At 52.0% G+C, this 17,256-nt stretch overlaps 1 protein-coding gene across 1 annotated transcript in view; it reads left to right on the top strand.

Annotated features, from left to right (window-relative positions):
- Bmp7 (bone morphogenetic protein 7) overlaps positions 1-1,580 on the top strand; it is a 72,123-nt gene extending 70,543 nt beyond the window's left edge. Inside the window, exon 7 of the mRNA XM_051143890.1 lies at positions 686-1,580. Coding sequence (XP_050999847.1) covers positions 686-835 — 150 coding nt within the window. The 3' untranslated portion in view covers positions 836-1,580. The remainder of the gene's footprint in view (positions 1-685) is intronic.
- Positions 1,581-17,256: the final 15,676 nt, after the last annotated feature.

Genomic DNA, 17,256 nt, shown 5'->3' with positions numbered 1-17,256 from the left:
TTCCAGCCCAGCAAGTTCAAGGCCAGCCCTGGCCTTGTCTCAAACAAACCAGTAACACATGCGGAGAATGGAATCTCTGACCTGTCTTAAGCACTGGGCTTGCCTGATGATGTGGACTGGTCAGCTTGGATGAAGAGTGGCCTCTCCCTTCCGTTTGCTTCACTCCCCACCACTCCCTGCTGCCTGCTCCCTGCTTTACCTTGCTTGTCCATGATACTCATGTGGTGCTCACATGGTACTCATGTGGTACCTGCAAGGCATTTGAGTTTTCCCTTGTCTTAACCACTGCTCTTCAGGGTGCACAGGTGCCCGTGAGCAAAACAGACCTCTGCTTATTATTGTGATACTGGGGACTGAACCCAGGGCCTTGTGAGTACCAGGCGAGCACTCTGCCACTGAGCTACAACCCCAGCCCTTAAGACAGAGCATGTTTTGAATGGGAAGGAGTCGGGGAGGATGCTCCGCAGGCTCTTTGGAGCCACAGCTGTCTTCCAAATCAGATGTGCGCATGAAGATGCGCATCCTGGTTCCCTGGTGTGCAGAGTGGAGCCGGGGCCTGAGCTGAGACATGCTCGGCTGTTGTTTATGGTCAGCTCAGCCAGACAGTACAAGTTCTTCAGAGAAAGCTAGACGCAGGCAGAAGGCCTCACTGCCTCTCACCATGATTCCTGTTGGTGGCTTACAGGTTCACTTCATCAACCCAGACACGGTACCCAAGCCCTGCTGCGCGCCCACCCAGCTCAATGCCATCTCTGTCCTCTACTTTGACGACAGCTCCAATGTCATCCTGAAGAAGTACAGAAACATGGTGGTCCGGGCCTGTGGCTGCCACTAGCCCTCCAGAGAGCCTGGCCTTTGGGGGCCACATCTTTCCATATCCATGATGATGTCTCGCTGTCTAAGTCTGTCACTGCCCACCTTGTTGAGCCAACAGGCCAGCCACCTCTCCTGAGCCTTCCCCTCTGGAAACACGTAAGGCCTTAGAAGCCTGAGCACCCAGTGGCTGCCGAGCACGCCTTCACCCTCTCTCATTGTGCACGAGATCCCACAAGCTGCCACAGGAAACATCTAGCAGGAAAAATATCTCCTAAGGAAGAGTCCGTTGGTCATGTGGTCCCTGCAGTGCACCGAGCCTTTGATGGGTAACTGCAGGCACACTTCAACTGCCTCAGGAGGAAGGGCATAGCCAGGGTGGGCGCATCCGTCTGTGCTGCAGGAAAAGCAAAGCAGAAGTCCCTGTAATAAAATGTCACAATAAAACCCATGAATGAAAATAGTTAGGATGTTATAGGTATGTTTTCCTAAACAGTTTATCCCTGTTTCTTGGTTTACCCTGACTTCATAAACAGAGGCTGGGGCCTGTGGGAGCTGGGGAGGCCCCTCCCTTCCATCTTGGTTTCCTTCTGAGGCTGCAGGGCCTTGTGTTTACCCAGACATACCCAAACCCACCCTGTAGGGAGGGGAAGGAGGATGTCTGCTCAAAAGAGGCCGGAGACTCATGGCTTCAAAGGCGGTGTGCTGCAGTGAAGATGGAGGGGGGTGCACGCATGTACACACACACACACACACACACACACATGCACGCACTCACGCACACACGTGACTGCAAAATGGCTTCGCCAGCTCCTCAGCCCCAATTCCTGCCTTGTGAAAGGAGATCAGTGAGAAAGTTCAAAGTGAACAAACACAGGTTGCAGGGTTATTCAGGACATTGTCCTCTGCTCTGGGACCTCTCCAGGCCCTGCCCTCCATGTCTGCCTCTCCTCACTCGCAACCTCTATCAAAAGGCCCTGTAACAAATTGCTTCTTCGATCTGAGGGAGACCACACAACAGTTGTCTCATGGGAACAGGGTTGTAGTGACTTAGAACCTCCTCGCCACACTTTCTTCCTCAGAGGTGGGATGTCTGGTCTGTCATGGCTCAAGCAAGCCTACTCTGCCTGGGTCTGTGGTGTCCTATCATGCACCAGCTCGTAGCCTCAAAGGCAAAGCTGTGGCTAGGGCTGCACTGTCTGCCAGTGTTTCCTGCATCCACACAAGATGTGAGGCTAGCCAGGCAGGATACACCTATGGCCCTGCAACATCTGGTCAAAGGGGGATCCGGTTTTCTGTGTCTGTATTCCTGGAAACACTGGGCTCTCTCTCCTGTCCTGTTTTAATTTTTCTTCTTCAGTAGCTTGGGCTGCAGCTTCCACTCTGCCTGATCAATGGGGGAAGAGCATTTCTCTTGTAATTTGTTTTGTGTGTTGGCAGATCTGGGGCTTTTTGTGTGGCTCCCTCATGGTACACATTTTACTGCTTGCAGCCCCAGCCTGCAAGCAGTTAGTGTCTCTTGTACATTTAAATGTGTAAATAGTTATGACAAGACAAAGAAATTATTTATTTCCATCTGAGGCTCTTTTCAAAGGCTCCTCATGGAGAACAATGGGGCCGCTTTCCTTCAATCTGTTTGTTTTCTTATTTAAGACTATTTATTAACAGTTGGACCGATGTACCCATAGCTGTCGAATAAAGTGGTCCTTAGTGAAAAATTCTGTATAAATAGAGTAAAAAGGGGTTTGAGTTTGCAATAAAAGGAAACATTTGGTTCTGGTTGTCTGACCCATGTGAGTACTTGTGTCTTTTTTCTGCTCCCCCCACCCACCTACTCCTGGACATTGGCATTTCATCTGCTGAGAACCCTCGACCTTGATCTCTACCATTAACGGGATGTTTATCATCCCAGCCCCGGGGGGAAGTGGGCGCTCGTCAATATTTGGTGCAGCTGTGTGGGGCTCCAGGCAGGAGAGATGGAACCAAACAACAAATGTGAGTTTGGTAGGCTGGATGGCAAGGATCCTTGATTGAATTACAGCCCAGCTGTCAGCAGCTGCTTCAAAGAGGCAAGGGGGAAATTAGCTGTGTTTACTGCTAACATAGTCTAAGGATTTAGTCATCCCAATAAAATAGAGGCACAAGAGAGAAAAGGGGGGTGTATACCCCAAACTTGAAAGCAGAACTGGTCTCACAGCTGGCGTCATTCAGTGCCCGTCACCCGGGCAGTTGTGGGCTGCCCTTGCAGGCCAGCTGTGGAGGTAGGCGGCCCACCGCAGGCCTGGAGAAGGAGTGGGCTCCATCAAGCTTGGAGCGGTGTTCATCTGGCTCCATCTGTCTTTGAAGTGTGCAGTAAGGTCACCTGATGGATGTTTCTAGAATCCCAGCCGGTCCTTGGACAGGCTGCTCCTTCTTCCCCTGTTGACTCAGACCCAGCAGCCGCTCCTAACACATTCCAGCCCCTGTGATTTCTAAACCCTCCTGTCACTGTCCCGACAATTTAGCTTTTGTTCTGTTTTCCAGGCTTAAGACCAGAGCCACAAGCCGGAGGCCCAGATGTGGCCTCCCAGATGTGCCTGATCCCCCTCAACCCCACCCCCAGTGGTGTTTACACATTTTAAAAACACAAATTCGCTGCCAATATGTTTTTGCAAATCAGTTTGGGCTTCTCTCTCGCAGTCGGCAGAGTGGGCCACCTGGTTCCTCCCCGAGTGCCGCTCTTAACTGAACAGAGATGCCAGTGCCACTATTACCACCACATTCCTTTGCCTCTTCCTCAAAGGGGTGAGGTCAGCTGACATCTTTAAAAAGGCAGATGAGCGTCTGTTTGTGCCCAAGTCCCAGAAGGACTAGCACAAGAAAAGCTGTGCTGGGAGATGCATGGGCTTCAGGACAGTGGCTTCAATGTTTGTTTTAAGCCGGCCTGTTTCCGAAGCAGGCTCTGTGGCCACGTGAGGTAGACCAGATGGTCTTACCACCTATCACCTTTCCTCTCTTGGCTTCCACCTCTCTGCCAAGTGCTGTTTAATATTGGGCACCAGCAGGTGACAGGCTTTGCTTAAAGCCCACCTGCTAGCAATTTCTGAAGCCTAGGCTCCCAGACTTGGGATTTCCTGGGGCTGTTTAGGAAGCAAGGATTACTGATGCCCAGCTTTGATGGCGCCCACCCTCTGCGGGGTGCCCAGCTTTGATGACACCCACCCCCTGCGGGGCACGCCCTTTCCCAACCCTCTATGTTAGTGGCTGAGTCCAGGCTGAGTCTCTGACCTGCGTGCCCAGCAGAGTCATCTCTCTCCTGCTTTCAGACTGCTTGCGGGTCTGCATCTGCAGCCATGGCCTTGACCTGGGTTTCCTGTGACTGCTGCCCTGAGCAAGCTGCTTACCCACCGTGGTCCCTCCTCTTTCCTCCCTAGGCTTAGTGACCACTGTGGGAGCAGAGAGGGGTATCAGTGCCATGGGGGTACCCTCCATAGGGCCTCTCATGGAACATTGTCCTTTCCTCTACAAAGCTTTGGTGGAAGGTGTCAGAGTCCCCTGGAGCCAACAAAGGCCGCTTCCTTGGCCCTGTCTGCAGAAGGCCCTTTGGAGATGGTGCCCAGCGCATTCAAGGAAGGACCTGCTGGACCCATGGCAGAATTCTTGAGAGCCTCATAAAACACTGCTTCATTGCACTCATCAGAAACCAGCACAGAGACTGCACAAACAGCATCAACCAGCAGCAAGCACAATGCACAATTATAGGGCTATGCTGAATTCATGGTTCCCATCAAGACCCCAGATAGGTGTCTAAAATGGTTACCTGTCACCCCAATTTATTTAGGAGGTCAGTCCTTGCCCAACTCCCTGGTATGCCTGGAATGGGCTTGGGGCAGCCTGCTCAAGCCGAGCAGGAATGCTCGGCAGGTGAGCACACTCAGGTTGGATCCAGGCCTCAGCAGTAGAAGCAGCATGGGTCTTAATTGTCACGGTGCCAGTGCTGTTTCCTGGACAGGGCCCTACACAACTATTTGCACAGAGCATCCATAAAATGACACCTCTAGTTGAGTGCTGTCCATGAAGTCAATGGACAATGCCTCCAGGGAGTCGCACTGCCAGCCCTGGCCAGCATTACTCTCTTCTAGGACTCAGCATTGTCAGGTCGCCTGGGCCCAACCCACACTTGGGGTGGTGAGTGTCTGCCCTTTCCAAAGATATGCGTGCCGACCTCTTTAGACACTTCCTATTGGCGTGTGGGCCCCATTCTCCTGGCTCAGACCCTGTTAGCGCTCTGGCGCTGGCCTCTCTTGGTTCCAGATTTGAGGAAATAAAAATAGAAGAGGAAAACACTCGGCTCTCCAAGGCTGTTTCGACAGCTGCTTGGATGGAGGCACACTGCACCTGGCCAGGAGGGCCCGTGCTGCCCCCACCACATCAGCTCTGCTGCCCTCCGTCTCCCGCAGTCTTCTGCGACACCAAGGCAAGGCCCTGACACTGTGATCAGCTCGGATAAGACAGGAGGGCTGACTCACACCCACAAATCATCACCTCAAGTCTGCTCCCACCCACCGTCCTGCCAGCTGGGCACAGGCTCCACCGTCAAAGGACCCTGAATGTAGCTGGGCATTCTGCTGTGGCCGGCTTGGCTTGATCACTGTCTTTAGACAAGAGACCCATATTTATTGTTTCGTCTGGGGCCTCACAGATCCTGTGCCCAAGGGATAGAGTAGGGCATCCATCACATGTCATCCACCAAGGACATTCTTCGAGTCTGTGCACCTTTGGTAGCACCTTTGGTAGTGCCCTGGGCATGGCGCGCTGGCCATGATGGGCTGTAGACAGCAGGAGGTGAGGTCCTTGAGCAGGTGAATGAACAGAAAGTGATAAGCCAGTCAGCCACCAGCAAGGGCTCACAGGAACGTACCATGCAGGAGGTCCCAGAAGGAAGAAAGATCTGCTCAAGTGATGACTGCTTGAAGTGGGTGGAGGGAAGCGGGCAGGGGTCATGTGGAAAGCAGGCAGGCACAGGGCAGAGTATAGGGGCGGGGCCTTGTGATGAGCTGGGCTCAGCTGCTTAAACTCTTCCTCCCATGGCCAGAGTCTCCCAAAAAGGTGAGCGGAGGTCTGGAGAGATGGATCAGCAGTTATGAGCGCTGGCTGCTCTTGCAGAGGATCTGGTCTAATTGCCAGCACCTCCATGGCCATTCGTAACTGTTTGTCACTCAAGTTCCACAGGATATGATGCCCTCTTCTGGCCTTCTCAGGAACTGCATGCATGTGGTACACAGACTTACACAGGCGTGAAAAACACAGGAACTAATCATTAGTAAGCCTACAAATAACAACAGCAAGGAAGTGAGGGAAGATTTGGTGCATGTCCAAGCACAGTTTCTGACACCCTTGGAATTCCTTGGTAGGGGTGACGAGAACATCTGCTGTCCCTCACAGCAAGCCCTGTCCGCCATACCTGAGCCTGAGATGATTCTTAATGGCAGGTCAACCAGCCTTAGGTCAAGAGAGTTGGCCTTTCAGCCCCATGGACTGAGGGAGCAGCACTGCTGGCTCAGGAGATAACTGATGGAAGCTCTCAGCACATTGCACAGCTGGCTGGATGTGTTTTGATAACTAGATGTGTCATTATTAACAGCCTGGGAGTCTGGAGACAAGGGGCTGCTCCAGCTAGTCACATGACCTTGGATGGTGTCTTACTGCTGCTCTTCTGGGCCTCCCCTTCCATGTCAGTGTTAGACAACTTAATTGAGATCTTGCCACGGCACTCTGGTGGTAGTGGGCAGTGTTTGCAGCTCGCATGATGTTTCTCAGGTGTGCACAGGATGGGGCCTGAGGGAGCCTGGGCCTTCATTCTACACCATGTAGCTGTTTCCTATGCTTTTTCCTCACAGGAAAGGAAGTGCCTGGGAATGCTAATGATGACACATCTGACCTTAGCCGCCTGTTTGCCCACACTCACGTCATTGTTTAATACCATAACCACGCCACGGACAACAGACTAAATAAAACCCAAGGACAAGTTACGTGAGTGTGGTGGAAGCTGTAGGATGACGGCGGAAGTTGGGGGGTGAGGAGCCCAGCCACCATGAGCTCAGAGGTCTGCACCTTCCTACCTGACCTTTGATAATGGATGTTCAGTTTAACTAATGGTTAGCCTGCATTAAAAAAAAAAAAAAAAAAAAAAAAAAAAAGCCAAAAACATCATTTCAATCCCTGAAGGAAGCAGAGACCCTAACAGAATCCAGAGACGAGCAAGAGGTCTGTCTGAGCAGGCTTTCCCATGCCCCATCAACGCAGAGTTGCGTGGTAGGAGCTCTGTGCCTCCACCCTGTACAGTTGCCCTGGCTGTGGCGTGGGAGTTGTCCACCCAGGAGTGTGATGAGAGGCAGAGGCACACTGAACACATTCTTTTCCCGGCTGCCTTTTGGGAGGGGCTGTTTTCAGCTTGAGAATTCTCTCCTCCGCTTTTCACCCCCCCCCCCACCTCCATGTACAAGTGCTGGTCTTTGTTTGACCTGTTTAGGGTGTTGATGATGGAAACAGTGACAGGTGACCTGGGCCTCCATTCCAGTGTGTCCTTTGAGTGGTCCCTAAAATAATACCATTAGTGGGCCGAGTTAAGGCCACTTATCTCTAGAAGGGCTTTGCTGATAATGCCAACCGGGTCCTCGAGGAATGCTGGGAGCCAGATGGAGAAGTGGCCATGAGCCCCTGATGAATGGACAGGTCTTAGCGCTGGCTGTCCTGATGACATTCCAAGGGGTATAACTAGTCCTTGACACCCACGCGTGCAGTACGGTGTTGGGAACATTAGCGTGGGCACACCTGGTATGTGACAGATGCTTTGCTCACAAAGCTGGGCCTATGAGGTCAAGGGACATCCGGGGACTGAGTCACAGAGCAGCCTTTGTCCAGCTGTGTTGGCCAGTGTCGCTTTCCCTCAACATCATGCCCACAGCATCCCCTGGCTGGAGCTGGCTCACCTGCAGAATTTCCTCTCGCCCTCATTCAGGCTTTCCCAAGCGTGGTTTGGAAATATTAGAAGGGCATGAAGCGAGAGGAGGGAGGCTGCCCAGAAAACCTGCTCTTCCTGCTGGACACTGGGACATTAGCTACGCTCACCTATGGGGATTGCTCCCACCCCTGTTCCTTATTGTTTTTAATCCTCCGCCTCTGAAACCTACTATTTCACAGAGTCCCACAGTGTAGTGCAGGCTACCTTCAGACTTACCAACGTCCTGCCTCAGCCTTCTTGGTACTGTGGTCCGATTCACATTTGGTGGCCATCTGACTGAGCACACACAAGCCACCTAGGTTTCCATCCCCTGTTTTTGGTCCTCGTGCGTGGAAATTACTTAGAAGCTCGTAACAAGGATGGGAGGGCTAAATAAGGTCATATGCACAGTACTCAGAGATGTGCCTGGCTCAGAACACACACAGAACAAGCGTGAAGTTGACAACACTCTCAGGACCATCATGTTTATCGCCATCATTAGTATGCCTATGACTGCCAGTATTGTCAGCAGCATCAGCAGCAGCAGCATTGCTATTATCAGCATCCCCGCCATCACCACTATCAGCATCCCTATCACTTCCCTTTGCTGTGTGCTCTCCACATATGCAACACCGTCCATTGGGCTTGGGGCGGGGAAGTGACCACATGATGGGTTGACACAATATGGCCATCCTGTAGCTGTAGGTGTCGTGACCACGCCACGTACTGTCCCAGTGACTAGAGAGAGGCAGGAACCCCAGGCATTCTGCCAGGCTCCTCAGAGTCCTAGAAAAGCATACAAGCGAAACAACCCTTCTGTCCCAAGCACATATGTTAGTCACCTCCACCATAGGTGGAGGACACGTTGAGTGAGGGACAGGGAGTGTGCCATTGGTCAACAGCAACCCTGAGGTAGCTGGGTGGGGGGGGGGGGCTCCTGTTTGTGGACACTGGCTGGGGATGGTCCCTCTGAGCCTGTGTTCATGCCTGTTAGGTGGGAGGGGGAGGCTGATGTCATGAGCTTGCCTCTGTGTTTTACTTGTGGGCAGTCCTGACTGAGCTGAACAAGCAGGAGCCTGCCGCTGTGCTGCTGCTGGGCGGTGACACTGTGGAAGTTTGTGTGTTTCATGTTTCCTGCCATCACAGACACTGACCATATGTATCATCTCTACACTGCTTGTACCTGTGAAGATGGCCCTTCCTTGAGCTCCTGTGACAGTCCTCCATGCCATCTGGTTACAGAATCCCCTTTCCTGGGGATACATTGTGTACATCCACTGAGACGTGGTTTAGCCTTTCTGAATTGCTACCAGTTCTTACAGAGATCTGTATCCGGGTCCTTTCAACTGCCTGGATCCCAGGGAAGCCCCTTTTGGCCCCAACTCTGGCATATTTGAGCTGGTTTGCTGGCCTTGGCCAACTCAGGGCTCACCTGCACCCACCTGGCTGGGGCTCTACACAGGTGTGCCTGAGGCTGGTCACGTGAAGTCGTAATGACTTCCAAGAGCTCTCTGCTCACTCTGGTCTGCGGAGCTGCCCTCTGGCCACATAGGCATCTTGAAAGGTCCCACCAGCCCACCAAAGTCCAAAAGACAAAGCCTCCCCCTCCTGAGGCACATCCATCTCTAGACTCTTAAGACCCTCCTCAAGTACTCTTCACCCCCAACTCCAAACCTGTCCACTGAGCTCCACCTTGGGATGTCCCAGCAGACCCTCTCCAGCTCAGCTGCCCAGCATCTGCTACATGCACCTCCTACCCAGCCTCTTCTTGGGCAGCTCTGGCCCTTGCCAACTCCCCTAAAGCCAGCTTGGCCCAACAAGCCTCCTGCTTGGACACCCACGGCCCAGCACCTTTTACATCCAGACTTTGTACAATAAAAGATGCTAGAATCCAAGTCCTCCAGAGTTAAGAGCAGGAAGATTAGGAGTTCGAGGTCATCCTTGACTACATAGTAAGTTCCAGGGCAGTCTGGGCCACGCGAGACCCTGTCTTACATCCTACTCCCCAACAAAGCAAAGCAAGTTAACACTAAACCAAAACAAATCATCAACAATATCAATCATCTTGGGTGGATGGGGATATTGGGCACATTTGTTGCCTGTAGCATTAAGATCATTTCCAGGGAGTGTCTATCTACATAATGAGAAAAAAGAAAAACCTAAATACATATGTGGAAAATACATACATAAAATAAAACTGTGCTTATCAAATCGTATGTGTGTGTGTGTGTGTGTGTGTGTGTGTGTGTGTGTGTGTGTGTGTTAAGCAAGGAGACACAGCCTCCAAGTGAAGTCCCGAATCCTCAGGTCCTGTGAGCCCTCCTTCCTGGCCTAGCCTCAGCTACCATCCATACACCTTGTCCAGCCTCCAGGCTTTTTGAAGCCCCTGCTTCTTGGGGTTGGCCCTAAGCCTGACTGACCTTCATAGGGCCACCTCACTAAGTGGCTGCAATGGTTTGAAAGGGAAAGTCCCCATAGCATTTGCACACTTGGCCCCAGTTAGTGACGCTGTTTGAGGCTGTTTAGATGGTGTGGTCCTGCTGGAGGCAGTGTGCCCCACTGGAAGTGGTCTGTGAGCTAAGAAGCCTGGCCGGCTTTATGCTGGCACTCTCTGCTTTGTGTGCTCACTGTTCAAGGCATGAAGGCTGATGCAGGCCCTGCTGCTAGCTGGCACGCAGTCTCCTCCATGCTGAGCCCTCTGGAACCATAAGCAAAGTAAAACTTTCCATAAATTGTCTTGGGCACACAGACATTCTCTGGGCTTCTAATCCATCCCAACCTAAGAGCAAGTCGGGGCTCCTGGGCTTGTGTACCTGTGGGACATCTGTTGCTTTCTTTTCCACAGAAAGCCGTCCTGCAGTTGTAAACTTTTATCTGTTTGTTTGTTTGTTTGTTTGTTTGTTTGTTTTGAGACAGGGTTTCTCTGTTTAGCCTTGAGTGTCCTGGACTTGCTTTGTACACCAGGCTGGCCTCGAACTCACGGTGATCCTCCTACCTCTACCTCCTGAGTGCTTGGATTAAAGGCATGCGCCACCACACCTGGCTATAAACTTCTATCTTAATGATAAAAAACTTCATGTCTATCATGAGATTTAGAATTAAAAAGTAGCCATGATATTTCCCACCACTGGCCTCTACTCTCATGGGGACACAAATTTGTTGTTCTGTCTTGACAGGCCACACTGGGAAATTACCGTGCCATTAAATCTGGGCCCTGGATCCTCCCAAGAGCCTCTTTTCCTTTCGCTCCTTCCCTCTCCTGACATGTGTGCCTCTGTTTAGATGATACTGACCACATACACAATGCTTTTTCTTCACTTCCTACTTTAGCTATGACCCCACTGCCCTGGTCTGAGTGTCCGTTGTCCTCCAAATTCCTGGATTAAATCTAGACTACAGTCCAGGGTGATATGTCCTAGTTCGGTTGTTGTGATAAAGCACTGTCCAGACACAACCTAAAGAGGGCAGAATTGGTTTATTTGGTTTGAGTCGTCACATCACAGTCTATTATCAAAGGAAGCCAGATGTGCTGGTTTGAATGAGAATGGCTCCCATCGGCTCATAGGTTTGTAATGCTTTGTCTGAACTTGGTGGAACTGCTTGGGATGGACTCTGCTTGGGAAAAATTAGGTGTGGCCTTGTTGGAAAAGGTGTGTCACTGGGGTGGGCTTTGAGGTTTCAATAGCTCATGGCGCTCTCTCTCTCTCTCTCTCTCTCTCTCTCTCTCTCTCTCTCTCTCTCTCTCTCTGCCTTTCTCTGTCTCTCTCTCCCATGCCTGTGGTTTAGATGTAAGTTTTCACTATTATTCTAGCATCATGCCTGACTTCCATGAAGGTCATAGACCCACCTTCTAAAACTGTAAACAAGTCCCCAGTTATGTGCTTTCTTCTGTAAGTTGACTTGGTCATGGCATCTCTTCACATCAATGACTAAGGCATGGAAGCAGAAGCTCACAGCTGGAACCCAGGGGCAAGAACTGAAGCGGAAACCATGGGGTGGGAGGGTGGGAGGGAGAATGCTGCTCACTGGCTTACTTCCTCTGACTTGCTCAGCCACCTTCCTTACACAGCACAGTCCCACCTGCTTAGGGCCGGTGCCACCCACATTGGGCCAAGCTCTCCTACATCAAGGAGTAGGCAAGAAATGTGCCCCCCCCCAAGACATGCCCACAGGCCAACCTGATGGAGATAATTCTTCAGATAATCCCTCTTCCTTGGTGGCCTTTGTTTTGTGTCAAGCTGACAGCTGAAGCTAACTGTGGCATGACGGTACAGGAGACGGGTCTTTGGAATCGGTATCCTCATACAGCAAGCATAGGGGACAGTTTAGGACCCACGGGCCCCCACTTAGTCTGGGTTACGCAAGCACATGCCTCTTGTAACACATCAAGCTGACGGCCTAGCTTCTTCACATGCACATACTGTGCGCATACACACCCCTTTCTGAACAATATACCTGGCAATCTCAGTGCCCATAAAACCTGCATCAAGATGCATGTAATCCCATCTCTGAGCAATAGTGTAGATTTATTTCTCTGCCCCGCCCCCCCCCCCCCAGCAACAATCAAATTTAGACAGTTTCTATTCAAGCATACTTGTGGCGCATCAGGATACAAAGCATACAATGGCCGATATAGCCTGAACTGGTTTTGGGTACACGCTCAGTAAGGCAGAAATCTGTGTCCTCTAGGGACTGTTTATATAATCTGCTGCTTACCATCTATGCCTGTGCACCAACTGGCAACTGAGGCAATCCCCCCACAGACAGGCTAATCTGATCTGGGAAATCCCTCCATTGGTGATTTGAGGACAACTGGGACAGTATCCACTGTGAGAAGGGAGCACTATCGAGGTCTACCATGGGAGGAGTCACACTGCATAGCAGGCCTGGAAGCTATTGAACAGAAACTAGGGGTGGGGGTGGGGGCGTTAGAAACCAAACCCCAAAGAAGTTTCCAATAGACGACCCAAGGTGCTCATGCTAGGAAAAGCTTCAGGGTCCTTGGTGAAACTGAAGAGCACAGTACAGTGAGGCAAGAGTCTGCATCTTCCTCCCTCCGTGCTGGCTCTACTGCCCACATCTGCTGCTGCCTTCTGCCCGGGCTTTGGTCTCTGGTTCCCTAGGGCAGGGGGGTCGAGGGCTTTTACCTTCGTTCCCAAGTGAGCTCAGAGGCCTGCTCGTCACTGTGCGATCACCCTGGGGGTAGAGACACTTGGGCCTCACCTCTGTAGGTTGGCACCCACTGCATTTCCAGAGAGGGGTGGGATGGGGAGTCCCTGCTCCCTGGACCTCACAGTCCATATGCCACTTCCCATATTCAGTGGCCCCATGGGCTTTTCTCTTCCCGTCGTCCTTAGTGTTTTTCTCTTTCTTTAACAATTCACACACTTCCCTTTGAAGAAAGGCAAAGGAAAAATGCATGCATATGGTGACCCTGTGTCCTTCTTTGCCTAGGATCTGTGGGGTTTCATACAGGGAGTCTTGCATCCCAGGAAACCCGTTGCACAAAGCCTCCTTCTAGGTGAACTGCTGAGGTCACCCCATGGTGGATTGACTGGGAGCTCCCCCACCCCACCCCCGAGAGCCACCGTGGGGCCATATCTCCACAGCTTCCTGGGACCACAACGACTGGGTCACTCATCTCAAGCACTCACAAGTGTCTGGAAAAGTCCCTGTATTTCTGGAAACCCCAAAGATAAGTGGTGCACATGACTATCATTACCCAAATTGCTGGGGGCAGCGGAGTGGGCAAGCCTGGTGCGTTCCGCCCGCACATTCTCTGTAATTACAAGACAGCACTTTAAAAGCTTCCAGTCCAAACAAGAGCTGCATGCAAAGACCATGATGGATGCTGGGGCTAGAGGGGGCAACCTGGAGGGGGCAGGGAGACTCAGACAATGGCAGGGTGTTGGGCTGGTCCTACCAGTGGATGGTGCGATTTGTAGATGGGGGTCACCAGCAGGCACCAAAGTACCCCTTTGGAGATGGGTGTGTGGGATGCGCCATTTATCACACTGATGATTGTGTTGAGGGGGAGGGGCTCCCTTTCCTGAATGGACCCAGCCATGGGAGTCATTCTCGACTGTGGGGACAGGCCTAAGGGAAGGACACAGGGTTGGAGATGAGGCAGCTGGTGAGAAGGGAGACATGCCTTCAAGATGCTGAGGTGGGTGTATCCCAGCCTCGCCTCACCCACTCGCTGGGTGTGTTATTTGGCCTTGGTGTTATTCAGAGCCTTGGTGTCCTCATCTGCAAAACGGATATAATTATAGCATCTGCTTCACAGGGCTGTGGGGAAAATGGAAAAGGGAGACAGAGCCTTCATGCCTGGTATGGTCACTGACGTGCATGCGGCAGTAGTGACGGCGATGACATTACTGCTACTTTTATTTTTGCTGATCCCTGGAGGTAATCTGCCATAGCCACCAGACATGGAGTGTGGCAGTCAACCGACCTTCATGGGAAGTTTGGTTGAATGAGACCACAGTAATGAGATCTCATCTCACCAGCCTGCTCATCTCTCCAGACCCCTTTCCTCCACCCCAGGCTACTCCAGGAACCCCATGACCAGTGGAGTCTGAGCCCTGGCCCTGCTGCACCCGCCTGTGGCCCACAATCAATGGTCCTTCCCCACTGGGTGAGCACTGTGGGTGCGGGGCGGAGGTCCAGGCAAATTCATGGCCTTGGCCAAGACAGAGACACAGGCAGAGTCTCAGCAAGCTGCCTCATACTGTGTGGTTACAGGGAAAGATAGCCAGGAGCCTGCTTTGACCCCTTTTTCTCTAATGGGAGGAGTTTTGAGCTTCTTGCTGATGGAGGAGACATTGTAGCCCAGTCGCCACACCCCTGTGTCTTCCCCACTCTCATCTCATGGCGGGGGGGGGGGGGGGGGGGGGGGGGACCTGACAGGTAGGCACAGTCACACAAGATTGACAGAGCCCAGGTGCTCAGTAATGCTAGGGAGAGTTGGTAAGCTACCACATGGGTGGATGTATAAGCTGGTTAAAAAATAATTTTTAAAGTGGCTGAGCCATGCATGTGTCACACACCTGTCATCCTGGCACTCGGGAGGTGGAGACAAGAGGGTCAGGAGTTCAAGTTCATCCTCAGCCACACAGTGAACTTGAGCCCACGCTGGGCTCGTGAGGCCATGTCACAAACACACAATCAGTGGTTGGAGGAAGAGTGGAGGACCAGTGCGCTTAGCTGGTCCTGACCCCCATGCAGCTAGCTTCTCCAGTCCTTCCAATACTGTCTGTTAATTTTCCCATTTTTATTTCTCAAAAGCCCAAGAGCCAGCTGGGCTAACTGAGGAGCACAGGGGGGAAGGCAAAGCCGGGTGCAAACTGGGAACTCGGAGGGGGGGGGGCGGATCTTTTACTTAGAAGACATTGAGAATTTCAAGACCTTGCCAGGACTTCTAAATCAAGTGCTGTGCTGCATACCTGCGCTCCCAGCGATGGGGAGACAGAGGCAGGAGGCTCAGCAACTCAAGGCATCATCTATAGCTGTAGTGCGTGTTCAAAGCCATCCATGGTACATGGAACCCTCAATAGAAGAATTTTATGCAGAGCTTTTGGAGTTCTATGAGAGCGAAGCTGGTTCAACCCAGTTACACCCCAAATACCTGACATTTGCCATGTGGTGACAAAGTATAGGATTGTACCTGACTCTAGACAACCCATCCTGACGCTTACTGCCTCTTGTCTGCCTGTGGCAGGGAGACAGACATGGGTGTGGCTTGCCTGGGTCTGGTTCTCCCGGCCAGTCCGAGTGTGGAGGTGAGATGGTGGCAACAGAGGGACTGTGCTGTTTTGTGGTGGGCTCGTCTGTGTGGCTCATCTGGCTGCAGAAGGTGGCATAGGATTGTGACGTGCGTTTGAGAGGCAGGGGAGCAAGGAACTGAGTCAGGGAAGGAGAGAGGACACCACAGGCATGTTTGGGGGCCAGGCTGGCTGTGGCTGCAGGGACTGTAAGGACAGTGCAGAAGAACTTCAGTGGAGCGCAGAGGTTGGCAGGCCTGCAGCCAGCACCCAGAGAGCCTGCCTGAGCTGTTGCCTCATGCTACCAGCTGCCCTATTTCATCTTGTCAACAACCTCGTGCGTGCATGTGTGTGTATGTGTGTGTGTGTGTTGGTATGTGAGTGTGTGTGTTTGTGTGTGTTGGTATGTGGGTGTGTGTTTGTGTGAGTGTGTGTGTGTGTGTGTGTAGGTCAAAGGCTCACATCAGGTGTATTCTGCTTCTTTCTTTCTCTTTCTTTTCTTTTTTTCTTTCTCTTGATAGGGTTCTCATGAAGCCCAGACTGGTGTCAAACTTTCTATGTAGTTAAGGGTGATCCTGAACATCTGATCCTCTTGCCTTCACCTCCCAAGTGCTGGGTGACAGGGTCACTGCCAGATTTGCCACTCAGAACTCAAATAGTGCCGAGGGGCAAACCGAGGGCTCTCTGCACATGGACAAGGTTTGTACCAGCTGAGCTGCACCCCTGCCCTCCTCTTTATTATTATGTATACGTGTGTCTGTGCACCACGTGCATGCAGTGCCTGTGAAGGCCAGAAGAGGGGGTGCGGGGAGTTGAACCCAGACACTCTAGAAAAGCCCTCAGTGCTCTTGGCCTCTGAGCCTTCTTCTCTCTGGTCTCCTTCACCTTGGTGGGTTTTTTTTTTTTTTGTTGTTGTTGTTTGGTTTGGTTTTTGGGGGTTTTTTTGTTTGTTTGTTTTTGAGACAGGTTCTGTCACTAAACCTGGAGCTCACCAAAATGGTGAGATTGACCAGCCATTTAGTTCCATGACTCCACATGTCTCTGCCCATCTAGCTCTGGGGTTTCTGGTGCCTACTCAGTGCTAGACTTTTTACATGGGTTCTGGGAATCAGGGCTTGCACAGTAGGCACTATATTGGCTGAGCCATCTGTCCAGGCCCCTAGCAATCCCATTGTATAAATGGGCAAACTGATGCCCAGGGGTTGAATTGCTTAGTGACTAATTGGGCTGCAGCTTCAGGCCAAGGCATGCTGGGATCTGCAGGATGATGGTTCACACTGCCTGGCTTACAGGACAGAGCCTGGTCCAGCCTCTGAACTTGGAGACACAGCAGCCTGAGGTCCCCACATTCTCAGACTTATGCTGGGCCAGTGTCTCTGGGCATGGCTTGCCTTGGCTATACAGAATTTGGGGCTCTGTCCTTGTGTTGTGGGACCCCCCTCAGCCTGCCCATGCCAGCCACTTTGATGTGGTTGAGGCTCTCTGGCCTGCATCTGGCCTGCACATGAAGGGGTGTGCCTCCAGGCCTGTCCCTCTGATGTCCCTTCAGTGCTTCTCTGCGGCTGCTCGTGATCCCGACACCTTCCAGATCTGACCTCCTGCGCAGAGATCAGCCTCGAGCCACGGAGGCAGAGTGAGGGACACAGTTCTTGGGGATAAAGAATGCTTGTCTCAAAGCTCTGCTTATGCAGCAGGGCA

Source organism: Acomys russatus, chromosome 4, assembly GCF_903995435.1.
Source record: "Acomys russatus chromosome 4, mAcoRus1.1, whole genome shotgun sequence".
Taxonomy (NCBI): Eukaryota; Metazoa; Chordata; class Mammalia; order Rodentia; family Muridae; genus Acomys; species Acomys russatus.
This window is presented reverse-complemented; position numbering and strand designations above follow the sequence as displayed.